The following is a 24,972-nucleotide window of genomic DNA, read 5'->3' as shown; positions in this document are numbered from 1 at the left end:
TGTTCTCTGCATGACACAACACGGAGTACCTGGATACAGCCTTTTGGGGTTGTATCACAAACCCCAGAGGTGCCTTATTGCTATTATAAACTGGTTACCAATGTAATTAGAGCAGTAAAAATAAATATTTTGTCATACCCGTGGAATACCACAGCTGTCAGACCGTGGTATACCACGGGGATCGAATCACTCAGGGATCGAATCACTGTTTATATTAAAGGTTATACAATGGGTGGGTCTAATCCTGAATGCTGATTGGTTAAAACCTCATTCCAGCCGGTGTCTATGCCACGTTAAAATGGCTATTTACTCTGTTCCATCTAACTGCGTAATCCACTGTCTCATCAACCCAGCCAGGCAATTTATAAACTCTCCACTATAAAAAGCATCTAGACATTATCTCACATTTCTTTTAGACTAACATTTAGTTTTCAACAGCAGAGATTTGTATTAACCTTGCTGTCTGACATTGCTGTCTGACATTTGCAACATTGTTTCAATATTCCCATTCGATGTGAATGCACAGTAATGAACGTGTTGGGATGAGACAGACAGGCAGGCAGCTTTTCTCAGCCAGTCAAAATCATGAATCAGCATAATGTTTTATGGATGTATACAAATAAATATCAATAGAAAACAGGTGAAAGGAAACGAAGTGCAGCTCGTTTGCAGTCTTTCCAGCTTCAGTTTGAAGAGATTGTGTTAGCTGGGTTGTTGGCTAGTTCCTCTGAACAACAGTGTCCTGATGAGAGAGCACATTTTCTATGTCAGGTGAAATCGCGCATCATTAGCTCATTGTTATGGATGTATCTAAATAAATGGCATTATCATGGCTGTGGTGGTCTACGCCACTCGGCTTCGCCTCGTACACATTGCCCGCAATGTGGTCAGTGGTTCAAATGAGAACCCAAGAGGGCTGGGTATGGTCCCTTGGGTTTTCTAGAGCTACCTCTGCCCTGGACTACATGACAACAATTTGTATAACATGTATGCCTGTCACCTTAGCGATCACATGTAGGACTTTGATTGTGTATGATTTGATTTATTTATAATTTGATTTCTATGCGTTTTGATGGTATTATGTCATTTTGAGTTTTGCTTTCAGTGGCAGTGCAGTATTCCTTGTTTACAATTAGAATGGGGGCAGTTTTAAGGTGCCCCTGCTGCTTCATTATGATAAACACATCTTTCACCATACTTGCCAATATCACAATTTGCTTGTGTTTGGGGGTTTTACACCTTGTCTGATGATTAATGATTGACTTATATATGACTGCATGACAAAATTGGACTGATTATTCTTTCCCTTCTTCTTTTTCTTACTTGATCAGGCTTGGAAGAAGTTGAAGAGAGACCCGAGAGGACCAGGTTGTGCTTGTCATGACATTCTACAGCCAGTAGAGGGAAATCTTCACCAAGGTAAGACTCAATATGGCACAACTTCCTCTAAAAACCTCTGTGTGGATGTAAAATGCAAAAATAAACAAAAAAGGCTTCAATCATTTCAATTTCCATGATAAGCACTCAATTATTTATTAGGTTGTTGGCAACGCCCACTAATAGCAAACCCTTCCAAAATGCCTTGAACAGGATCATTTGTGAAGCCAACAAAATGGTGCAAGAAATCCAAACCATAACTTTAAACAATTCATTCAAAGCGAAAGGCCTTTCAAACTTAGTGATTTAAGATTTGTATAGAAGGTAAATATTACTTTACGAAAATTAACATGTAACAAAAACGTGTGTATCAAAATACTTGAAATGGAAGGGCATTTGGCCAGGCCTCCTTTAATTCACCCTCTTTCACATTCATTCTTACACACATCTAGTCTAGTACAAATTATTCAATAATTTACATCCCATTACTTGAAACTTTTAAAATCATATTCACCCAGTTATCCAAGTTGTTTTAGATCAGAATATTGGCACTAAATGCTGTAATAAAAAAATGATGAGTCCGCGTGAAGACTTACCTTTGGTCCCTCTACTAGCAGTCATAAACTATAGGATATCATAGTTTATGTTCGACACTCATCAGTTGATGAAGTTTGATATCAAAGCCATTTGAGACATTGAGTCACTTGCACAAGTACTTCTTGCCTGTCTTCATGATGTTGAGGTTTTGAAATCTTGCCTCTTGTAGCCTCTGTTCCATGTATGAACTTGTTTTAAACCAGTGAGCAGCATCATCTGATGACATGGTCTGTGTTTTCACCAATGCACACTCATTCATGCCCATCATCCATCCAGTTGGCATCTCCATTGCTAACGTTATCCCCCTCTCCATCCCCTATCGCCTCCACCCCCACCTCTTCCTCCCCTCTGTCTTCCTCCTTCTCTGGCTGTGGTGGGGGTGGCTCCAGGACTGGAGGTGGGGACTGGGGAGGTAGGGGGATGGCCTCTCCCTTCTTGGCCAGCTCGGCTAGCTCTCGGGCAGAGGAGGTGGGGGTCGGGGTAGGGTAGGTGTGGTGGAAGGATTCGTAGTCCACCTCGTAGAAGCCCTCCTCTAGGGAGAGCACAGGGGTGAAGCGCTCCCCCCACATGACCTCTGAGTCCAGGTAGGAGCTGCGCGCCTGGCATGTCATTCCTGGAGAGAGAGAGGGGGGAGGGAGACAGACAGACATTACTGACATGAAATAGAGGATAGGAACTTGAAACGACTGTGTGATTGGGTATGATCTAAATGTATTTTTTTTTAAAAGCCCTTGTCATGGAACTATACTAAGACCTGGACTCAAGCTGCGTCGTTGTGATTTGTGGATCTAATTAAGATTCACTATGCTTTGTCTTCTTGACTTGAAATGAGCTGTACTCCTTTCATTGAACAAACATTTTTGGAAATAGGCTGAAGAGTGGTTCTAATACAGAGATGTGCATCTTCTCTTTCAAACACACACATGTACACACATCAAACACACAGATGCAGAAACACACACACACACACACCTTTCTGAATATGTATATGTGGATTGCCTATAAATACCCTGTGAGCATTTTCATCCGATGCTCAAGTGAACCTTGAAGAGCCATATCAATTACAGTACATATTATCCACAGGAATGCTGAAACAAACCGACTGACCATGCACAGCCAGCACCAGGGGTATATCAAAGCAGACAGACCAATGTACACACACACACACACACACACACACACACACACACACACACACACACACACACACGGATATTAAGAGAAGTAAGGGGTTGCGGGTTGGATGATTCACAACCTTGTAATGTATCAACAGTTCTTTTTTTCAGCAGCCATAATGTAAATATATATAACTTAATTTGCATTTCACCTGCAGGAAATGTATTAAATTAGAATGATATAGCTGTAATTCTTTGAATGTAAACAGCACGCTGAATTAATAAAAAAATACTGGCAATTCAATGGTATCATGCATACAGTGGGATACCTACATACTGTGCCTGGTGATGATTTTTAATATACAATCAACATACCAATTAGCCTACACATTTTGATGAAGCATTTAGAAAAACGAAACAAAGCCTTTGAGCATCGTATGAATAAGAGATAAAAGCAGCTGTCACCCCTTCTGCCGCTCGACGTCGCCGGTCTACTAACCGCCGGTCTACTAACTACCGGTCCTGGCAACCCACATCATGTACACCTGGCACATTACGAACACCTGCTCCCCATCGTTATGTACACCTGGACTTCAGTACTTTGATTACTTCCCTTTTATTTAGCCCTCAGTAGCCTCAGTCTTCAGGCAGTCTTGGTTTTCATGCCCAGTACGCTGCTCTTGTTTTGTATATCGTCATGTTCTTCCTTATTAAACTCACCAACTGCACTTGCTTCTTGACTCCCTGCATCTGCGTTGCAGAAGCTCCCATTCTTTAAGCACCTGAGAGATTAACAGCAAACCAGTAAACTCTTTCCTACTTCAGGCAAATCCCACTTCAAGGCCTGATTCAGTTTGCTCCCTGAGGGAAAATAGCAAAACAACAAACTGTTGTCGATAGATTAAAAAAAATCAATAAAGCATCAGCTTTTAGTTTGTCCCTTGACTAAACCATCAATATTGACATGGGATACTGAGGAAAAAACAGCCCTTGCTGTGCGATGGATCAAACATTCTCCCTCTGTTAAACCAAAGTCTATATATTGAGTAGAATATCAAAAACAAATCTGAAGCAATAACACCCACACGGTCTGCATCCTCATAAACAAAATCGAAGCTAAATTGCCTGGAGTATGTCTTTGAGCAGTAGTTCAGTTCACTGCCACTGCCCACTCCTGGACCGAGAATCATTGACAGTGGGTGGGATGGGAAAAGGGAATTGGGTCATTCCATGAAGAGTGCCTTTTGCATCCCTTTGATATTTTAAGTAGAAATTGTGCACCAATATTGAATTTTAAAAGCATGTTATATTAAATGAAGTGCCCTTTAATATAAACCATATGGATAATTCAATAAATCCACATTTTAATATGACTAAAGGCTTGCTAAAGTGCCAAAATCCAAAATCTGTCAATCCTGTCACTTCTAGGAAGATGTTAACCCACTTAACCCAAAAATGTCTCCAAGTTTCACCATCATTGTAAAGACCTAGTTATTTTGATTTGACAAAGTCATTTCTGAAGATTATTATTTATTTCATATGATTAGTGATTCATTTACGTCTGTCCTGCATTTTAGGGTCAACCCTGTTACGTGAACTGAACTCTCATTTTAATATAGTGAAACTATTCCTTTTTAAACAGAAACATTGAACATCTAATAGTCAAATCCTAGAGTAAAAGCAGGTGAGCTGGTTCTAATCTTCTTGGCCATTTTCTGGTGTTTTGTGGTGGAAAACTGAAAGGGTTGGACATAACACGTCAAGCGTTACCCATAGACAGACAGGCTAGAAATGTTTTAACGAAACCATTTTTTGGTGAAGCTTGCATTCAATTGCCACTCCCTGTTGCACACAACAAGCTTCATTCCCCCTGTCACAGGTGGATTTATGGCTGATTTCAGAAGAAATCGTCACCCTGTCACGTTGGTATGAAGAGATTCAGGAGACAGACGCAGGAATGCGTAATAGTTTTTTTTTATTGTACCCAAATTACGGCGTGCTGTGTAAAGGCACGGGGACAAAGACCAAACAAACACGTAACAAAACACAGGGTTGAAACCCAAAACAAAAGAGCGAGGAGAACCTCGCATAAATAACACACTCGAACAATGATTAACACACGGGACGAGACATGTAATCATCTGCGCAATCCACTAGAGCACAAAAGCCCAAAACACACAGCACAGGTACATGCACCAACGGACATAGTAACAATAATCGACCCCACCATGGTGAACAAAGGGCACATATATACAAATACAATCAGTGGGAATAGGGGCCAGGTGTGCGCAATGAAAGTTCCAGAGTGATCCGTGACACAACCCTGTTACATTCAACTCTGTTACTTTATTTGGCACTTAATAGGCACTTACTATAGTGTATATATATATATATTTTTATCCTCTTGAGATGGAAAAACACGTTTTTTATTAAATTGAACATGTGCTCTTTATGACAGAATTAGATGAAATCAAACATTTCTTTTGACCAAGTTACACTTCACAAAGGGCACCAAATTGGTAGAACGACCCAATTCAATCACCATTCCGACCTGAATTCCCTCAACGTCTTCTGCTCGTTTAATTTCCCAGAGGCTGTACTATTGACAGGTCTGGGATTCTCGGCTTCCCTGGAGTCCCTCCTGCTTCTCACAGGAGCCAGAAGACCCTAATAGAGGATATTAGCATACAGGACAATGCTGTGGCCATTTAGGACAGTGTAATTCCAGTCCTTGTCAAGTGCATTCACAGCCAACGTTAATTGGTGATACCCTGCAAGTCTCAAGTGATTCCTGTCGACTGCATCCTCTTTATCCCACCAAGTGAATGAATGCTTATAAACAGGGTCACACAAACCTGCATTAGATTCTCATATTATACGTTAAAGTACCTGTAATTATAGTGTTATTTATGTTATTTTAATAATCATTTTCTACATCATTATGATTACAATAAAAATCTCTCCAGGTAGAAGTTAGTCGGCACAGATCTAGGATCAGCTTACCCTCCACCAGAATGAATCTTCATCATTAGGCAGGAAATGCAAATCTGACCTTAAATTAGAAGAACCCACCTGTGGCTTCCACCATGCCCTCCAGGATGACCACTACCTCAAACTCCTCTCTCTCCAGCTGTTCCTGTGAGATCTCCCAGAAGGGACTGCCCTCGTTGAACTCGTGACAGATGATGAGTGGCGACACCAGGAAGAGCCTGTCGTCCCCCGTATCGAAGCCCACATTGATATCCGTCTGATTGAGAGGGATAAACTCCCCTTCCTTGGTCTGCTTGGAGCGGATCAGCTTGGCCCGGATAGAGGCCTCCACGATGTGTGAGTTCCTCAGGTCTCCGACCCTGAACATTAGACACAGCTTGCTGTCCCTCACAGAGATCACCGCCTTGTGGGAGAACATGAGCGTCTCGGCTCGCTTCTTTGGCTGGGAGATCTTGACGAACATGCATCCTACCATGAAGGCATTGACGATGGAGCCCAGGATGGCCTGGACTAAAAGCAGGAGAATCCCCTCTGGGCATTTATCAGTGATGACCCGGTAGCCATAGCCGATGGTGGTCTCCGTCTCGATGGAGAAGAGAAAGGCGGAGACGAAGCCGTTGAGGTTGTTGACGCAGGGGATCCAGTCTCCGTCATCGGTGTGGTCCAGGTCTCCGCGGATGTAGGCGATGAGCCACCAGATGAGACCGAAGAACACCCAGGTGGTTGTGTAGACCAGGGTGAACACCAGCAGGTTAAAGCGCCACTTCAGGTCCACCAGGGTAGTGAAGATGTCTGTCATGTAGCGGTATTTCTCGCGCACGTTGCCGTGATGCACGTTGCACTTGCCGTCCTTCTCCACGTAGCGCTGGCGCCGTTTCCTCAGGGTACCTCCTGAAAGGTTGCAACCTTTACCGCACCCACCTTGCCTGCCGCCCACCACCATGGTCCGGTCTGTGGGCACCTTTGTGTGTGAGAGAAAGAGAGAAAGAAAGAAAGAATAGGGTTAATGACTGTGTGATTTAACAAAGTAATTGCTAAATTGATCACTTCCATCAAAACCTCCGTCACCTTGTTTTTGGGGGTATCCCATCTTGGTTTTGACAGCTTTTGGTCCTGTTTCTCCACATCCTGTCCAAAACGCCCTTTGAAGCAATTCATGGCCTTGAAGCGTTGGGCCAGAGTCACTGTTTCTGGCCCCAAACAGTACGCTTTCTAGCTGGAAAACATAAAAGCATATTTACATTAAAGATTATTCAAAGTCCACTGAGTAGCGGACTAGCGACAAACCTGTGACATTTCATGTCAAACTGAAATGAAGTGTGGTGGTTTTTTAGTAACACCAGAAATCCATCATAAAATATAAAAGAGCCAACGCAAGCTTTAATGAACAGCTCTCCATATCAACTCATTATTGCTGTTCACCTCTGTCAGCCTGGGCAGACGAGGTTCAGAGACATGGTTCATTTCTGCCATTGATCAGCAACAGCAGACACCCTCAAGCCAAACAGAGAACACACCAGTAATTCATTATGCTCAGAACCACTTCACAGTTTTAAATCCCACCTTCCCACATACACACTGGGGCACAAACACTGGTGCGCGCGCACACACACACACACACACACACACACACACACACACACACACACACACACACACACACACACACACACACACACACACACACCATGACCCTCTCTTTTTCACAGCTAACTATGTGACTCCTGGCTCACTGTAGAAAGGAAAAAGTGAAACCCTTTTAAGTGACTCTGCCTCATTATGCCTTTTGTCATCCTCCCAAATCGCTCCAGTCAATCCAGATCTATCCACCACTGCAGTGTGTGACTTGCAAGATTCTAAAGATGAGAACGACTGAACTTCAGATGGGTTGTAGCCTACTGGAGATGTAGATTGCATGATCAGCAACCTAAGACAAATCTCAGTTAGTTGCACTGCGGCTTGCAATGTCTGCCACCAGCAAAACAAAACAACTCAGCTTCCTCATTTGTCGTTATGTAGATTCCAGAGCTGATTACTGGTAACTAAAGGCAGTATAACAGATGTAATGTGAGAGGGATTGAGCTTCAGGGTTACTCAGAGAGTCCAAGGATACTGCTCCATGGCCATGTGCTCCTTTGTATTGACAGGAGTTCAAAGCTCCTAGTTCCAGTGTCCCGTGGTCAGTGTGGGGGGCAGGGGAGGGGACAGGGCAGAGAGCCACACTCTCCCTCCCTCAGCAACACTCTCACAATCTCACTCACCTGATGTCAGCTCGTTGCACTTCTGTTGTTATGAAGGTCTACAAGCAGCGTTTAAGATAAACTAATGACAATAGTGAGTATGCGCGTCCGTGTGTGTACGTATGTGTGTACGTATGTGTGTATGTATGTGTGTACGTATGTGTGTACGTATGTGTGTACGTATGTGTGTACGTATGTGCGTACGTATGTGTGTACGTATGTGTGTATGTATGTGTGTACGTATGTGTACGTATGTGTGTATGTATGTATGTGTGTATGTATGTGTGTACGTATGTGTGTACGTATGTGTGTATGTATGTGTGTACGTATGTGTGTGTGTACGTATGTGTGTACGTATGTGTGTACGTATGTGTGTACGTATGTGTGTACGTATGTGTGTATGTATGTGTGTATGTATGTGTGTATGTATGTGTGTATGTATGTGTGTACGTATGTGTGTACGTATGTGTGTATGTATGTGTGTACGTATGTGTGTACGTATGTGTGTACGTATGTGTGTATGTATGTGGGTACGTATGTGTACGTATGTGTGTACGTATGTGTTTACCAGTGTAGGATCCTCAGAGGAGGAAGAGGAGGACCATCTTACTCAGTGAATTTCTGAAAAATGTAAAATAATGAAACATTAAAAAAAGGTATCCTTTTAGATAAAACTATACTAAATATATTCACATCACCAAATACCTGATTAAAACACACTGTTTTGCAATGAAGGGCTACAGTTGTCTCAACAACACACTTTAGGCTATTACTATGGTGTAGCCAGAAGACAGCTATTCCCCATCCTCCTCTGGCAATATTGACTTCAATACAAAACCTAGGAGGCACGAAGGCCTCACCCCCTTCCATAGACCTACATGGTAATTATGACCACTTCCGGAGGACATCCTCCAACCAATCAAAGCTTTTGCAATATGAACAGACATGTTGTCCATCAAATCATAGGATTAGGATCAGAGAACGAACCTAGTGTGTTGTATTGGGGTTGTGCCACAGAGCATTACGGGGATTCTATGTGTTGAGAATCTTGGTGAGTTGGTGACATATTGGATAGAGATTGACAGTGAAGAGCAATAGTTGAGCATTTTTAGGATATTATTCCATTCAAATTAGTTTTTTCAAACTACAGGAGATAGAGGAGGTAGATTATATATGGTTTTCTTGGTTTTAGAACTTTATTTTTGTGTGGAGTTAGTGCAATTTCTTTCAATTTGCCTTGCTAACTTTAGTAGCAAGTACTAAAGTCGCTCCCGAGTGGCGCAGTGGTCTAAGGCACTGCATCTCAGTGCTAGAGGCGTCACTACAGACCCTGGTTCGATACTGGGCTGTATCACAACCGGCCGTGATTCGGAGTCCCATAGGGCGGCGCACAATTATCCCAGCGTTGTCTGGGTTAGATTTGGCCAGGGTAGACCGTCATTGTGTTGGGCCAGTAACCGAAAGGTTGCTGGATCGAATCCCTGAGCTGACAAGAAAATAATCTGCCCCTGAACAAGGCAGTTAACCCACTGTTCCCTGGTAGGCCGTCATTGTAAATAAGAATTGTTCTTAATTAACTTGCCTAGTTAAAAAAAGGTTCAATAAAAAAATGTGAAAATACTCTGATCCGGTATTTAGGCTATTTATCAAAGGTGATAACACATAATCACTCCGGACAGACACAAGCAAAAACTCATGACATAAATGTTGCAGCAGCCTAGGCTACACCTAAACGTTAGAGATTTGACATGCTGTATGGGATGAAAACTCATTTTTTTTCTCAGTCTGATCAACTGTAGGCTACTAATAATAGCAGGTGCACTATGCGCCCTGTCGATCTGGTCAGGGTAAACAAATTGGTAATGTTATGTATATGTAGCTCATTTGTTTGTCAGAAGAAAATGTGAATGTGATCAAATTTGGTTTATATTCAAACTTGGGCTGGCTATGCTACCTCAACCTTTTCAATCCCAAATGATTCACTGGAATGAATCAATCAACATAATAGTGATGAAATGTTTAATGAGGCCTACAGTTGCAAACATGCATCAAGAAAAGCTCAGCCCTGTGAGTTCTATTGTCTATCAGATGTTGTCTCTGTGATAGGGTAGAGGAAACTCCCCTGTTAGTCTAGTCTAAGTATAATTCATATGAACAAGTATAAGGTTGCTGCAGTTTGACAGGGTTTTCTTCATGAGTTTTTTAAAACCATGTGACCTGATTAGAAAAACTGGTCCCATCATAGCCCATATAAAACCTTTTTACAATACTCCTGTAGCCCAGCCTGGTCTCATAGACTAGATGTAATCACTGTCATACCCTATAGGGTCCAGGCCCCAGGGAGAACCATTTTTCCAAGGGCTTTATCGGGGCTTTATTCAGGAATGTTTCTTGGGCTACTTTGTGTCAAATGGGCGAGATGCGCAGTCTGTGTTTGACATTGTGAATTTATGGAGAGACTTGTTGTCCAAACCTATGATGGCGCAGCTGTAATGGAATGTATCTGCTATTTGCATTTACAGCTAAGTCCCCTCCTGTTCCCTGATTAAGAGGTGATGACTACTCCACTCCACTACCATTGCCAACTCTTTCCTGACATGAATTGAAGCCATGTCTCATGTGCCCACTCATCCACTGGCACATTGAATGTTTCCTCTCCAAGGACTGTGAGTCAATGTTCTCTCATTACTGTATGTAGAGTCAATCACATATACAAACACAATCACATTATTAAACATCAATGATTTTACTCCTTGCTTGGACTAACTCATTCTTAGCTATTTTGTCTAACTGTGTAGTGTATTGTGTTATTGTTTTTTGTCTTCCCATGTCAAATCCTGTCCTGCCCTCAGTGGAAGAGTTGAGCTCTTCTCCAACACCATCCATCCATGATGAGCCTGTCCTGCACTGAAGCCTATAAACACCTCAACCCCTGCCCGGCACTGAAGCCTATAAACACCTCAACCCCTGCCCGGCACTGAAGCCTATAAACACCTCAACCCCTGCCCGGCACTGAAGCCTATAAACACCTTAACCCCTGTCCTGCACTGAAGCCTATAAACACCTCAACCCCTGTCCTGCACTGAAGCCTATAAACACCTCAACCCCTGTCCGGCACTGAAGTCAAGCCTCTGATCAACTCATGCCTCGCACCCTCATTTAATCACTGCTGTGATCCCTTTCCAACACAGTGGAAGTAGCCCTCTCATTCCCACCCTTCTCAATTGTTCTCTCTCAGTTCAGCAGTGTCATAGCTTAAAACATTTTTACAGGGCACAGAGCTTCTGGAACAAAACACCCAACATTTAAATAAATAGATCTTAATTATAGAGTAGAGTGGCAAAGTAATGGTCGGGCGGCACATTGAAGGTGAAACGCTCAAGTCATCTTTCTTTTGAGCCAGACTGCCCCCGTTCTATAAACTACCGGCCAGCATTTATAATGGGCAAATAATTCATCATTACCAACACCACCTAATCTCAGCATATTTCTCTAATGACCCCTATTTGACAGCAGAGATTCATTAAGCCCCTGAGTTTAGATGTTGAGATGAAAACATTCTCTGCCACACACACACTCCCGATTAAACTTCTTTGAAGTTATAGGCTTAAAACGATCAGCCTCCATTCCCCATGCTCTGTCCAGTGGTAGAACACTGGCAGTAGGTGTGGGTGTGATGAGGAGTTGCCTGTTAGTCAGCAGCAAATGTTTGAAAGCTGAAAGCCATATTAATGATGCAGGCCTCTGTGGGGTACGTGGGGGGAGGACAGGCAGAGACAGACGGAACACGCTGGGAGGCCACAAATCAGCCACTGATCCATCTAGAGGTGGGCTCGCCTGACGAGAGAAGATTAAAGAGACAAGGGGACAACATGCTGCATACATGCATGACTGGGATTAGAGACGTTAGCCAAGGACTGGCAGGGGAGGGAGAGCAAGGGAATGAGGGAGGGGGACAAGAAAACAAACAGAGAGAAGGAAGTAGATAAAGAGATATAGGAAAGGGAAATGAGAGAGGTAGAAAACAAATTAGGAGTGAAAATGAGAAGGAAAGAGAGGGATAGAGAGTAAGGAGTAGTATTGGACAGGGCAAAAGGCAAGGATGATAGTGTAGATTGGCGAGCAGATCGGTCGAGTAGAGGGTCTCAGGAAGGGAGATAATGAGAGAGACAGTAAAGAATAGTTTAATAGGGCTATAGAGATTGAGAGAAGGGGTTAACGGTTTGAATGGTTTGAAAGGAAATGACAGGTGTGGTTGGAAAGGTCAGAGAGGAGAGGCTAGAGGGAAGATGATGACTGGTTGTAGAGGCTGGAGCAGCCAGGTGTGAAGTGAATCGGTGAGTGCTAGGCCTAGTGTTGACACCAGTACCACTACTGCTAGTAGCAGTGGCCATGTCTGTGTGTTTTTACAGGCTTCTCTCCAAGTTTGCCTTCTGATCACAGCGGCTTCCCCAGAGGCTCAGTCAACCAACATGGCTTAATCCTAAAGACAGGACTGACCTCAGTGCAGAGTACCCAGGCAGCATCTGCTTCCTCAGCACAGCTCCACTGGCACAGCATGTTACAGCGCTAATGCCACCCAGAATAAAGAATGGTTCTGTCAGGGATAAGGGATGGAGGCCAGCCTGCTGGGATGAAATGTCATGTCACCAGTATGAGGAAAAGATGAAGTCTCATTCTCTGTGTCGCCTTTGTGAAAATCTTGTCGTGAGCACCAGTGATTCTTTACTTTTTTCTTATTATTTTCGCACTCCATTTATCACTCTCCCCTGCTCCTCAGTCTCTTTCACTAGTCACTTTTCTCATTTCATCTGGGTTCCCATTTTGGCTCAGGATGATGAGGATATAATGGCCTCATTGAAGTGTAATGCTTTATAATGAAATGACCTGTCCAGTTCAAACTGAGAGCCACAGACAGACAGAGAGACAGACAGACTTGCCAGGACTGAGAGAGGATGTTTGAGTTCACTCCCCTCAGCCATTAAATTACATAGCCAAAGAGAACAGCAGTTGAGAGAGAGAATGGGTAGACGGGAATTAAAGAATACTGCAAGAAAGAAGAAGTGAATAGGAAGAGAATGGAGTGGAGGTAATTAGGAAGTGGTGAGGCTGAAACGAGAGCCAGGCAGACTCACTGCATTCCCACTTCACACTGTAGTCTACACACTAGGGGATTTGTACCACACTTAAACACTCTGCCCTTGAGAGAACTTCATCTTAGCGGGGCAGAGAATGAGTTGTAATGGCTATTTTTATTTTCAAACGGCCTGTGTAGCATCATTAGATCTGAGTATAATCATTTACATGGCTAGATATGATCTTAAATGTCCCTATTTTGTTCTCTATTGCTCCTCTATTATTCCTCAAGCAAGAGGGGAGGCCGATGACATCACAGATTCCCATTAGACCAACTCCTTGAATGCCCTACTCCTTGAAGTTTGCAGTTTTGTCTAAAAAACACTATATTGCTCGAAACGTATATTTTTTTACCCCTTAGTGTGTGTACTTTACAGTATTTATACTTGAGACTTTTCAACAGTTAAAGTTAGCTGGAGGACGTCTTTAACTAATTTCAAATTACATCCAATTAGATTTGTCACGTGCCGAATACAACAGGTGTAGACCCTACCGTGAAATGCTTACTTAAAAGCCCTTAATCAACAATGCAGTTTTAAGAAAATAGAGTTAAGAAAATATTTACTAAATTAACTAAAGTAAAAAAATATATAACAATAACGAGGTTATATACAGGGTACCGGTGCCGAGTCAATGTGCGGGGGGTACAGGTTAGTCGAGGTAATTGGTACATGTAGGTACAGTATGGGTAAAGTGACCATGATAGATAATAAACAGCGAGTAGCAGTAGTGTAAAAACAAAGGTGGGGGGGGTCATTGCAAATAGTCTGCGGTAGAAGAGAGAACAGCCTATTTTTTATATATAACTTTTTTTTTACCAGGCAAGACAGTTAAGAACAAACTCTTATTTACAATGACGGCATACCCCGGACAACGCTGGGCCAATTGTGCCACCCTATGGGACTCCCAATCATAGTGATGCAGCTTGGATTTGAACCAGGGACTGCAGTGACACCTCTTGCACTGAGATGCAGCGCCTTAGAACGCTGCGCCACTCTATGACTTGGGTGACTGGAGTCTTTGACAATTTTTTGGGCCTTCCTTTGACACCGCCTAGTATATAGGTCCAAGATGGCAGGAAGTTTGGCCCCAGTGATGTACTGAGCTGTACGCACTACCCTCTGTAGCACCTTACGGTCAGATGCCGAGCAGTTGCCATACAAGGCGGTGATGCAACCAGTCAGGATGCTCTCGATGGTGCAGCTGTCAAACTTTTTGTGGATCTGGGGACCCATGCCAAATCTTTTCAGTCTCTTGTCTTGCCCTCTTCACAACTTTTTTGGTGTGTTTGGACCATGATAGTTTGTTGGTGATGTGGACACCAAGGAACTTGAAACTCTCGACCCGCTCCACTACAGCCCTGTCGATGTGAATGGGGGCATGCTCAGCCCTCCTTTTCTTGTAGTCCACACTCATCTCCTTTGTCTTGCTCACGTTGAGGGAGAGGTTGTTGTACTGGCACCACACTGCCAGGTCTCTGACCTCCTCCCTATTGGCTGTCTCATCGTTGTCGGTGATGAGGCCTACCACTGTTGTGTCGTCAGCAAACTTAATGATGGTGTTGGAGTCATGCTTGGCCACGCAGTCGTGGGTGAACAGAGAGTACAGGAGGGGACTAAGCATGAGAGCTTTGTACGTGTCTCTGTGTGTGGAGTAAAGATGGTCTACAGTTTTTTTCCCAATGTTTGCACGTGACATGTTGGTAGAAATGAGGTAAAATGGATTTAAGCTTGCCTGCATTTAAATCACCGGCCACTAGGAGCGCTGCTTCTGGATGAGCATTTTCTTGTTTGCTATTGGCCTTACAGCTCATTAAGTGTGGTCTTAGCGACAACGCCGGTTTGTTGTTGGAAAATAGACAGCTACGAAAAATATAGATCAAAACTCTCTTGGTAGATAGTGTGGTCTACAGCTTATCATGAGGTGCTATACCTCAGGCGAGCAACACCTCGAGACTACCTTAATATTAGACATCGCGCACCAGCTGTTATTGACCACCTGGTGATGCCACCAGGCACACCAAAACTCCCTCCCACCAAAACAGGCTGACATTTCAGGCTGTCTATTCAAGCAGCTGTTACACTAAAAGTGCATTAACATTATTTTCACAATTTCAGTATTATTCCAACCTCTTAGAGTGGAAATATATATAAAACACAGGAAAGTACGGTTTTGACTGCACTGGGCCTTTAATGAGACTTCCTGGCTATGATTTAAGCATGTATCACAGTAAGCCTTTGTCTCATATGCAGTACCAGTCAAAAGTTTGGACACACCTACTCACTCAAGGGTTTTTCTTTATTTTTACTATTTTCTACATTGTAGAATAATAGTGAAGACATCAAAACTATGAAATAACACATGGAATCATGTAGTAACCAAAAAAGTGTTAAAGAAATCTAAATATATTTGAGATTTTAGAATCTTCAAAGTAGCCACCCTTTGGCTTAATGACAGCTTTTCACACTCTTGGCATTCTCTCAACCAGCTTCATGAGGAATGTTTTTCCAACAGTCTTGAAGGTGTTCCCACATATGCTGAGCACTTGTTAGCTGCTTTTCCTTCACTCTGCGGTCCAACTCATCCCAAACCATCTCAATTGGGTTGAGGTCAGGTGATTGTGGAGGCCAGGTCATCTGATGCAGCACTCCATTACTTTCCTTGATCAAATAGTCCTTACACAGTCTGGAGGTGTGTTTTCGGTCATTGTCCTGTTGAAAAACAAATGATAGTCCCGCTAAACGCAAACTAGATGGGATGGCGTATCGCTGCAGAATGCTGTAGTAGCAATGCTGGTTAAGTGTGACTTGAATTCTAAATAAATAACAGATTGTGTCACCAGCAAAGCACCCTCACACCATCACACCTCCTCCTCCATGCTTCACGGTGGGAACCACACATGCGGAGCTCATCCGTTCACCTACTCTGCGTCTCACAGAGACGGCAGTTGGAACCAAAAATCTCAAATTTGGACTCATCAGAACAAAGGACAGATTTCCACAGGTCTAATGTCCATTGCTCGTGTTTCTTGGACAAGCAAGTCTCTTCTTCTTATTGCTGTCCTTTAGTAGTGGTTTATTTGCAGCAATTCGACCATGAAGGTCTGATTCACACAGTCTCCTCAGAACAGTTGATGTTGAGATGTGTCTGTTACTTGAACTCTGCGAAGCATTTATTTTGGCTGCAATCTGAGATGCAGTTAACTCTAATGAACTTATCCTCTGCAGCAGAGGTAACTCTGGGTCTTCCTTTCCTGTGGTGGTCCTCATGAGAGGCAGTTTCATCATAGCGCTTGACGGTTTTTGCGACTGCACTCAAGAAACTTTCAAAGTTCTTTAAATTTTCCTGACTTTTTTGGTTACTACATGATTCCATATGTGTTATTTCATAGTTTTGATGTCTTTGCTATTATTCTACAATGTAGAAAATAAAAATAAAGAAAAACCCTGGAATGAGTAGGTGTGTCAAAACTTTTGACTGGTGCTGTACATCAATACTGATGAATACTGACAGTAAAGCCCCCCTGGATGTTACATATTTCAAATATACATACTGCAACATACATTTGCTTCTCCATAAAAGGCCAACAGACCATGATTCAACTCGCTCCATACATCTGCCATTGACAGTAGTGCGTGACACACTAACTAATTTAGGGTTACAAAAGTCCTGGAACTTTCAATAAATTCCCTGGTTTTCCCGAAATCCTGGTCGGAGGATTCCCGGAATCAGGAATGAATAAGCAGTAATTCCAGAATCCTCCAACATGGATTTCTGGAAAACCTGGGAATTTATTGAAAGTTCCCAGAATTTTGCAACCCTAGTCACAGTCACATCATGGTAGATTGGCTTTAGTTTGGACCGAGGGGGCAGAGGGAGTCAGGTTTAGGGCAGCGGGTCTCCAAGGGCTTTGCTCAACATCTTTGGCCTCCTCAAATATACTGCACGCCCTCTTGTTATTGCCCCAGGGCTTGGGATGTAATGGTCAGCTACGAATGCACTGCAGAGAATACTAATGAGGGTTCAGAAGGGATGCTTTTTTTTAGTGCAGGAAGATGGTTGATACCTGAGAGTGATTTATTGCTCTAGAGTTGGCACTTGTTTCAAACCCACTATGGGAGCTTCTTTTACAATAAACAATCCTGGTGTTCCCTTGGGTAAATAAGCACGGTACCGTGGGAAGTCCTGCCGCTTTCCGCATTTAGTATCTTTAATTAAAGCCTCAGGTTAGGTTCTGTCCTGTTTTAGTCTTATGGCTTTTCAAAGGGCTTCATGATGAAGGGATGTTAATTTGCTGAATGGTTGCATAACAACTGAGAGAAGCTGGGTAACATGAGAGAGCTTCAGAAACACTGCTGTTCTTACTGTATACTTATTGCCTGGTCTTAGTGACTGATCAGTCACTTTTATGACAAGGTATGGGTCCCCTCTATGGCTGTTTCATATAGGACAAATTCTGTGTAAATTGGCTTGTAACTTTTGGCCAATACCAAGAAGTCAGAGCAGAGCAGGGAAATCCCATTAGTTGCTTCGCAAGCCAGTGTGATGGAGGTATCACACTGGCTTGCTTGACTTCTTTACTGTTACCATTCTGGCCCAAGGTGTTTCGGAAGGGTCTCCTGTGAGGACGGTGGCCACAACAGCCACCACCGCACAAACCTCTGCCATCCATAGAATGAGAGATCATTTAAATCCATTTTTCCTCTCCGGAATGCCAATGTAACTCCCTTGGACTATAACTCGGAGACACAAGAGGCCAACTATGTTGTGTAGATGGCCCCTCATCTACACAACATAGTTACTGGCGGTACGGTATGTATGCTCTAGTGAAGTTCATAGCCGCCATGGTTAGACAAGGCCATAAAGCTTTGCAAGGTCCGATTCCCATAACTGAGAGAATCCAGGTTTCGCCTAAGTTAAGGATGGGTAGCAAATCAGTCATGACATACAGTTTGAGAGGAGCGCTCCAGGAAGTTTGGGGTTTATATGTTGCCTGTAAACTGTGAGTGTTACCGGGGGAGCTTGTCTGAGCTGTTTCCCTTCCATGCCATCATTCTGTCTGTATAATGCTACAGATAAAATGAAACACTATTAGATGTAGAAATCAAATACACTTCCTCCGCACACAGAATACAAATTGACAGAATTAAATGGTATAAACTTATTTGCTCTTCACAGCGATTGTGTCGTAAACCACTTTTGACATTCATTTGAGGGCAATTTGAAAGTGAGAAAGACATCTCAATACGTGATCCTCTCCTCCACCAACGCACGGTTCTCTGCTGAGTGCGGCTGATACTGGGCTGTGGTGGCTGAGCATGAGCAGTAAGCTAGAGCAGCACCTCTGTATTCTTAATCAAATCACTGTCATTGCCAACACCTATAGCCCCTAATATTCTCCCAATCTCTCTCCCTCACTGCCTCGTTTCCACCCCAAGCAATCCTTTAATTTATGTTAGGGAAATAGAAAGCCAGCCAGCGATAGGTTGAATGATGATGGGATAAGGAGTTGGGAGAGAGAGAGAATGTTTAAACCTTGAATGGAACAAATGTTCTCTCTCTGAACCATATAGGCTAAGTTTAGAATCACAAAAAAATGTATGCAGAGATTTGTAGCTAACAGCATTAATGGAAAGTAAATATGAGAAATATATTATGAGGTTACAGCTGTTGGTGAACTGAACAATGTCCAAAGCCAAACCTGGCAGGCTTCATGCCCCTGACATGGTAATAGTCAGAGGAGTCATGCCCATAGGGGACACAGTGGCACGTGGCCCTCAGATCACATTCCTTTCAATCTTTTACCCAAATTTTAGCAGAGATGCAGAGAAGCATATTTTGTTTCTTTAAAAAAATAACCCCCAGTCAGGAAGATACAGTTTAAGAGATATGCTTAGATTTGCAGGAAAATGAATTTGAAATAGAATTAAGCATAATCATCATGGCTCTAGATTGCAGGAAAAAGCTGGTTTAGGTGTTTGAAAAATGAAAAATTCTCCAACTGTTGTTAACATAATATTATAAACCGGATAGTTTGGCTCCTGGATGCTGATTGGCTGAAAGTGGTATGACAAAATATGTATTTTTACTGTTCTAATAACGTTAGTAACCACAAATATGGCAACTCTGCTTTGCATCATGCGTAAGAACAGCCCTTAGCCATGGTATATTGGCCATATACCACACACCCTCATGCCTTATTGCTTAATTATACCATGGCGTTGTTGAATACTTGTTTCTGATTGGCTTGAAGGGCATTCTAGCGCGTGCATTATTTCCCTATAACGCACAGTACATTTGCACGGGAGAATTCAATGGCTATAGTTAATTCTTACATATTCTATGTTTGAGCTGCTTTTGAAAGCAAAGGTTGAAACGAAAACATTATTGGCATTGTTGAATTGGATTTTCATAATGGCAAGCTAGGGTTAGCTAAAGCAGCAAGTCTATTTGTTTGGTCACCATGGCAACTACTGCAGCTACCTAGTAAACTTGCTAGCTACTTCAGTGGATGGTGAAGGGATAATAAACTCGGGGCACTATATGTTCTCTGGAAAAGAATCCAACTCCACAGAAGGTCAGTTCCAGTCTGCTAGTGCCATGACTTGTGGAACACTTTCCACATCCTGCATTATTTTCCATAGAACGGCATAGCCCCTTAGGTGTAGGCATGCATGCCAAGTAATGTAATTCAATTAGCAAATAGAATACAAATCACAATGCTGTAAAACAAAGACACAAAACCAAATTGATTGGAAAGGTATACATCCCTAGAATAAAACAGCGGCTATTTCTGCACTGGCCAGAAAATATTATGACTGAAATGGTCTTGAAGAAACAACAGAAACGTAACATGTTCAGAGCTCATATATACTTCTTGGGAGTTTCCTAATGCATTTTAGCTTAAAGTTATTGATAGAATTATTAAACACACATTCACTTTTGGAATATCATATTTTATGAACTAAAACAGTATATTAAACGTAGTTAAAACATACTGAAAATAAGTTATCCGACATGTTCAAGGTTAATTTCATCAACAATTACATCAAGGCTATAAATTCAACCCATTACAAAGCCTTGGTAGATGAACACCCCACTGACCTTAGGGTCTTCACCAGAACCATGAATAGTGGTTAAGCCATGCCCTCCTTTTACAATTTCAAGAATACTTTATGTAAAAAATATAACCAATTTGACAACGTGTGAATAGATATAGAAAATCTATTCTAAACATATTTGACATGGATTACAGGATGTGTTGAACACATAGTCGCAGTTGACTGTTAGTTCTGGAATTATGATTTATTCAGAACGTGAATCGTTGATGACAAACAGCAGCAAGGCGCGTTAATAATGGGGCAAGAAATAATGCACGAATACTTCACATGCTGTGCAGGTGGGAAGAGTGGGGCTGTTTTAAATTGTAGCTTACAAGTGGGTACTGGGTAGGCTAAAGAATTGGACTAGCTGTCAAAATTCTAGGCGAGCGGGAAACGCGTTGGACCATAAGAGGAACATATAGACACGTTTTCACTCGCTGAAAAACAACATGAAAACAGGGCGATAACGCAACACACTAAAAGCCGCCGAGAGAATAAAAACGGGAGGGGAGAAGAGACAGAGAGGGAAAGAAAGAGCGTAGACAAATTGAGGATGGATGAATGAGGATAAGAAAATAAATACACTATAAATTAACAATGTATTACAATGTTTTAAATTGTTCATTGGCGTCAACATTGTATCTGTAATTAGTCACATTTTATACCCAAATTTAAGTGGATTTCTTTCGCAATCATTTGTTAAAATGTTTTATGCTAGGCTTCTAGTTGCCTACTAGTTACTGTTCAAATGTATTCATTTTAAGATCCTAACTGGCTGACATGGTTAGGTTAGCTCACATTACCCGCTGATTTGAATTAAAACCACAAAAAATGGAAACCTCAATAAACGAAGTTGTCTGCATGTTGACTTTAACTAGTTTAATAGACACATAGCCTAACAACCCGGCGTCATAAAGGCTACGCAAAACTGGTGCAAATAAAGTTTGCCCCCCTAACAGACCCTGAGCACACATGAACCCAGTTTGGTTGCCTAATAGCCTTGTCTGTTCAGTCATATAGGCTACTACGGACATATATACAGCGTTGTCAGGGTTACTAATGTATTAAGCATTTAATAATTAGGTAGTTAATAAAATACCTCACCTCGGTTCTACAACGGTGCTTGGTTCGACGCGTTTGTGCGACCAGTAGGCTTCATCAGACACGGCAACCGAGCGCGCCGCCAGTGCGTGTCCACATATCAACACATCTTATTCCTGTAAATTGACAGAAAACGGAATTAATAAAACTAACAAGTTGCATTTACTATCACTATAGTAGTTTGGAATTAACACGTCTGGTTATTTTGTCTCGGTGGTTATCCATGAGTGGGGCAAGGCATCCTCTGTTTGCGCTGTGCTTACCTTCTTTCCGAACTGGATTTGAGAGTACCATGATCGTTGCCATAGCAGATCAGGTGGCGGGTTTTAAACTGTAGGTAAGACCACCACAGTAAACTGCCACTTTTTTTGTTCCTCCTGTAGCCCAGCCTGGTCTCATAGACTAGACTATACGTAACAGCCAGCTGTAGCCTACACTTCATTGTGCGCGAAGGAACGGACTAGACTTGCCACTCCTACGAGTAATGCAAAACTCCCCTCCCCCTCATCCGCCCCCTGTACTTTACAGACTACTAAGCTTTTCTCATTATGTACGATCTAATATATGCGCTTCCGTGCTGTGCTTAGTGCTCAGTATGATAACATTACTATTCGGCTTTGACTGCCCTCTGCACGGTGGCATCAGTAGTCCCATTTGATTCCGTGCAAACCATTCCCTCTGATCTACTGTTCAAATCAAATCAACGTTTACTTCTCACATGCGCCGAATACAACAGGTGTAGACCTTACAGTGAAATGCTTATTTACAGGCTCTAGCCAATAGTGCAAAAAAAGGTATGTGTGTGTGTAGGTAAGTAAAACAACAGTAAAAAGACATTTGAAAATAAGAGTAGCAAGGCTATATACAGACACCAGTTAGTCAGGCTGATTGAGGTAGTATGTACATATGGTTAAAGTGACTATGCATATATGATGAACAGAGAGTAGCAGTAGTGTAAAAAGAGGGGTTGGTGGGTGGTGGGACACAATGCAGATAGCCTGGTTAGCCAATGTGCGGGAGCACTGGTTGGTCGGGACAATTGAGGTAGTATGTACATGAATGTATAGTTAAAGTGACTATGCATATAAGATAAACAGAAAGTAGCAGGGAGTAATCATTAAGAGACATCATTTTTTCTCAGCGGGAATGCTAATATTGCCTTCTGAAAAATGGTATACAATAAGAAATGCAGAGGTAGGTGGCTGCATGACCTATCTATGAGTCATTATAAGATAAATTACATTGTATCAGCCATAAATGTGTGAGCCACTCTTGCATGATGAAAAACCTTGGCTGAGACCAAAAACTTGCTTTAACTCCCCAAGCTACTGCCTATCCACTGGGCACAGACCTCAGTTCAACTTCTAGTTTTCATTTACATTTGGTTGAGTTGTCAACTAACCTGAATTCAACTTGAAGTCAACAAAAAAAGGTCACCATGTCATTAGATTTAGGTTAAACGTTGGGTGAAAAAATTAAGAAATTCCCTGACTTTGATGACTTTTTTCAAATCCAATCAGTTTTCCACATTGACTCAATGTAATCACATAGAATTTGTCTGTTTAAATGAAGTGGAAACAATGTTGATTCAACCAGTTCTTTACCCAGTGGGTACGGCTTTAGTTCAGTGGGCTAACCCGTCTTGTGGCATACAGATGACCTGGGATGACTGGAGAGGAGGGGGTTAAAGGGGGGTTAAAGGGGGAGTGTAGGAAGTTTGCTTGACTACATTGTCACATAACTATATCTAAAAGCTGAAGATTAATGTTAGCTCCCTGAGTGGATGCCTTGGGCTTTAGTTAACTCAGCTCAAATAGTCTCTGAAGTCAGACACCTTGGGTCGATACTGTCAGATTCACCTGTCTATCATGTAAAACATGGAATATACTGTATTTCAACTGTTATGTAAAAAATGAGTAAGTGGCTGGGGAAAGAAAGAAAACGATGTCAGTGTCTTCCTGTGTAGCCATTTAGAGAGAACGAAAGAGATGCCACTTTCCAATTCCATCTTGAATCACACGTGCAGACAAGTAACTATTGACAATGAATCAAGGTCGGAACATAATTTTATTTTCTGGAAATTACACTTCTCTCTGTATATGAATGCCCCCCTCCTCACCCCCTCCCACACATTCCTCTGTGAGCAATCAACCCACTCTCCCGTTCAAACTACCGTTGCTAATTGGCTCGCGGGGCTTTCATTGAAATCACATCTATTTTTTATGACTGCTGTGTAGTAGTGACTGAATGAGTATTTTTTATGACTGCTGTGTAGTAGTGACTGAATGAGTATTTTTTATGACTGCTGTGTAGTAGTGACTGAATGAGTATTTTTTATGACTGCTGTGTAGTAGTGACTGAATGAGTATTTTTTATGACTGCTGTGTAGTAGTGACTGAATGAGTATTTTTTATGACTGCTGTGTAGTAGTGACTGAATGATTATTTTTTATGACTGCTGTGTAGTAGTGACTGAATGATTATTTTTCCCCAGGACAAAAAACATTACATCTTCAAATCTACACGCACCTTATTTGTGAATATACTTCAGAACCAAATTATAGCGCCAGGGAGCTGACAGAATATAGATTTCATGATAATTATATGAAAGAGATGTATGCCTGCTGCAGATATGGAATATGGAATTATACTCTCACAGAGGATTAAGAGGGCTTTAATGCTTATTCAGCCTCACAATGCTGTACACAGACAGTATTAAGCCTATCTATCCAATTGTACACTCCCAAACAAGTGTTCAAGTTGAATACCATCAGTCCTCCTATTATCCACAACAGTAAATCAGTGATCTTGCTCACTCAAGGCTTACCGTCTTTTCCATTCCCAGTTGAAGTCATGCAGCACACGAGTCCCCAAAGCACTGTCACAATCTGTTTTACACACAGTATAGACCCATGTCCTCAGAGGGCTGTTCATAGTAGTAGATACACAGTATAGACCATGTCCTCAGAGGGCTGTTCACAGTAGTAGATACACAGTATAGACCATGTCCTCAGTGGGCTGTTCACAGTAGTAGATACACAGTATAGACCCATGTCCTCAGTGGGCTGTTCACAGTAGTAGATACACAGTGTAGACCCATGTCCTCAGAGGGCTGTTCACAGTAGTAGATACACAGTATAGACCATGTCCTCAGTGGGCTGTTCACAGTAGTAGATACACAGTATAGACCATATCCTCAGAGGGCTGTTCACAGTAGTAGATACACAGTATAGACCATGTCCTCAGTGGGCTGTTCACAGTAGTAAATACACAGTATAGACCATGTCCTCAGAGGGCTGTTCACAGTAGTAGA

At 42.3% G+C, this 24,972-nt stretch overlaps 1 protein-coding gene across 2 annotated transcripts; it reads right to left on the bottom strand.

Moving 5' to 3' along the window:
- Positions 1 to 1,533: 1,533 nt before the first annotated feature.
- On the bottom strand, positions 1,534 to 22,245 carry LOC115176880 (G protein-activated inward rectifier potassium channel 4-like). 2 transcript variants are annotated; one of them, XM_029737235.1, is made up of 6 exons: positions 21,924 to 22,245; positions 21,664 to 21,776; positions 8,889 to 8,941; positions 7,149 to 7,296; positions 6,162 to 7,041; positions 1,534 to 2,587 (listed from the first exon to the last, which is right to left on the bottom strand). In XM_029737235.1, the coding sequence occupies exons 4-6, from the start codon at positions 7,236 to 7,238 to the stop codon at positions 2,226 to 2,228; spliced, it is 1,332 nt and encodes a 443-aa protein (XP_029593095.1). In that variant the 5' UTR covers positions 7,239 to 7,296; positions 8,889 to 8,941; positions 21,664 to 21,776; positions 21,924 to 22,245; the 3' UTR covers positions 1,534 to 2,225. The 2 variants fall into 2 exon arrangements, with proteins under 2 accessions (XP_029593095.1, XP_029593093.1); XM_029737233.1 differs by lacking the exon at positions 8,889 to 8,941 and having other exon boundaries at positions 21,924 to 22,244.
- Positions 22,246 to 24,972: the final 2,727 nt, after the last annotated feature.

The sequence above is a fragment of the Salmo trutta genome, chromosome 37 (assembly GCF_901001165.1).
Source record: "Salmo trutta chromosome 37, fSalTru1.1, whole genome shotgun sequence".
In the NCBI taxonomy this organism is placed as follows: Eukaryota; Metazoa; Chordata; class Actinopteri; order Salmoniformes; family Salmonidae; genus Salmo; species Salmo trutta.
The sequence above is the reverse complement of the archived record's forward strand: the minus strand, read 5'-3'. Positions and strand labels throughout refer to the sequence as shown.